General features: G+C 35.1%; 1 protein-coding gene across 1 annotated transcript; it reads left to right on the plus strand.

Annotated features, from left to right (window-relative positions):
* Positions 1-255: 255 nt before the first annotated feature.
* LOC120195823 lies at positions 256-1,048 on the plus strand. The gene has a single exon (XM_039197759.1). The coding sequence runs from the start codon at positions 296-298 to the stop codon at positions 923-925; it is 630 nt and encodes a 209-aa protein (XP_039053690.1). The 5' UTR covers positions 256-295; the 3' UTR covers positions 926-1,048.
* Positions 1,049-2,854: the final 1,806 nt, after the last annotated feature.

The raw sequence follows: 2,854 nt of genomic DNA on the forward strand, positions 1-2,854 counted from the left end.
GGGTGACACGTGACAGTCCTAAAATATTTAAATTCATATATATTTTAGATATTTTTATTAAAATTATGTTTTTAATCCTTAAAATTTTATAAATTCTCTCCTAGGTTGGTATTCGGGAGGGATAACATAAAAGAAAAAAAACTTCTGTAGAGGTTAATTATATACCACCAGAATAGACTTAAAGAAGTCATTTATCAGGTTTCAACTTGGGATATTGAGCCTTATTTAGAAACTACAGATCTACTAAGCTTAGCTGACAACTGAAGGCACCCACATCGGTTGCCGAGATAAAAAAATGTTGAGCGACGAGCTTCATCAGAAAGGTCTGCAAATCAAGCAGGCTGACAAGTTCTTCAGCAGGCTCATGTCCAAAGAAACTTCAACGGTCAACTCTTCTTGCAGGGTCTACTACGGCGGAGCTTCCGGTGCCGTTCCCTTCACGTGGGAATCTCATCCCGGAACCCCCAAACACCCTTCCTCCGACGCTGCCCTTCATCCTCTCACTCCACCGCCTTCATACTATTCCTCTTTCGACTCAAAATATAACCACAAAAAGGGCTTCAAATCCACACTTTTGAGCTCCATCTTTCCCAGGAAAACCAAGGCTTCCCCTTCTCCTTCACGCTCCTCTACATCATCTTCATCGTCACGGTCATCGTTGCATGATCATGGTTCTTCAACGAACCGTAAATTGTTTCATTGGCGGATCAGCTATTTTTCATGCTCGAGGTCGCCGGTTCATAACTGCATGGATGAAGATGATGATGGTGACGGTGAAGGGCTTGGATCACCAACTTGGATATTGTGTTTTGGGGTTAAACCAAAGAATCTGAATGGGTTTAAAGGATGTCAGTCGATGATGAACGTAAAGAAAGCGTTGCTTGCAATGGTTAGCCACGGTTCTGGTCAAGTTACTAGTAATTAATTTCATCAAACACCTTTCACTTTCAAATGTTCTTAATTTCTGGATTTGATCTTTATTTTGGTGTATTTCAGATGAATGATTTTTCATCGTTGAACAGTTTGTTCAAACTCATTCAAATCCAATGCATGTTGTGAAAAATATATTAGTATAAAGCAAATAAAAGTTATGAATTCATGATGTTCACGTAATTTGTGTAAACATTTCAATAAAAATATATTATTGGATATTTTAAATATTGTATCAAAAATGCATATTTATTTATTAGTTTACTGAATACTTATAGTGTGTTTAGTAGTAACTATTTAGTAATTATTTAAATATTTGTTTCTGAAATTTTATTTAAAAAGATATTTCCACCATACTTGTCCTTGCTTTCATGGCTGTTCACGTGGTAGTTATGTAACACTCAGACCCGTAAACATCGAAGAATACGAGTCATATATGTCACATTAAAATTAAAGTCACAAATGTTCATTATTGGCAATTGCTTAAAATTTTATTGAGAAAATAACTTCAGTGACCAAAAATCTCAGATAATATACGATTTTGACCAACTTTTTTTGGATTTGCGAAAATGACCAACAAAATCGCAATGCGATCTCTAATTCGCATTGCGATCTCCACTATCGCAAATTCGCGTTGCATTTCGCGTTGCGATAGTTGAAAATCACGTTGCGATTTTCCATTTCGCGTTGCGATAGTTGAAAATCGCTTTGCGATTTTCCATTTCGCGTTGCGATAGTCTACAGTCGCGTTGCGATTTTCCATTTGGCGTTGCGAAACGGAAAATCGCAACGACAACTGTAGACTATCGCAACGCGAAACGGAAAATCGCAACGCGACTGTAGACTATCGCAACGCAAAATGGAAAATCGCAACGCGATTTTCAACTATCGCAACGCGAAATGGAAAATCGCAACGCGACTGTAGACTATCGCAACGCGAAATGGAAAATCGCAACGCGATTTTCAACTATCGCAACGCGAAATGCAACACGAATTTGCGATGATGGAGATCGCGTTGCGATTTCAACTATCGCAACGCGAAATGGAAAATCGCAACGCGATCTCCAACTATCGCAACGCGAAATGGAAAAACGCAACGCGATTTTCAACTATCGCAATGCGAAATGCAACGTGAATTTGCGATAGTGGAGATCGCAATGCGAATTAGAGATCGCATTGCGATTTTGTTGGTCATTTTCGCAAATCCAAAAAAAGTTGGTCAAAATCGTATATTATCTAAGATTTTTGGTCACTGAGGTTATTTTCTCAATTTTATTTCTTTTTAAAAAAACAATGCCTATTTGCAACTTTTAAAAACTATTTATATCTACTTTGGACTTTCGTACGATTTAAAAACACAATATTATCTATGTATATATTTTATGTATATCAAATACCGGTAACTTGAACTAGTTAAATTAAACAGCTATAATTTACTATTACAAACCATTTAGTCATAAATGATAAAGCAGACTAATAACATAGTTATACATCCCACTACTAGTCAAAATAAACATCAACGATGTCTTACTAATACTGATAGTATAAATGATCTCCACACGATGCTTGAGAGACTCCTCACAAAAAGTTTGTATCTCAATCAGACCTTAAGCATGAAAGTCATCACGCGCTAAGTATAACTTAGTGAGATAATAACACTAAAGGTGAGAATAAATAAATAATATATTGAAATATACAAAATTATTTAAATTAAAACAAACAGAATTTTCAGAATACTCAAACAATATATCTCAAGTTGTTTCTTTTTTAGAAACCTGAAAAGAATTATATTATGATTTTTACAAAATCATAATAAATAATATAAAATAGAATAATCAGTCAGCATTCATTTATAGAAAGACACTTTTCAGAACTTTTATATTTCATTTTTATAGCACAAAGTATATTTAAGAGAATATAAGGT

The sequence above is a fragment of the Hibiscus syriacus genome, unplaced genomic scaffold, assembly GCF_006381635.1.
Source record: "Hibiscus syriacus cultivar Baekdansim isolate YM2019G1 unplaced genomic scaffold, ASM638163v2 tig00117021_pilon, whole genome shotgun sequence".
NCBI classification, from domain to species: Eukaryota; Viridiplantae; Streptophyta; class Magnoliopsida; order Malvales; family Malvaceae; genus Hibiscus; species Hibiscus syriacus.

What these genes read in the sequence shown, in the direction of transcription:
- LOC120195823 (XM_039197759.1), top strand. Translation starts at nt 296, where the DNA reads ATGTTGAGCGACGAGCTTCATCAGAAAGGTCTGCAAATCAAGCAGGCT.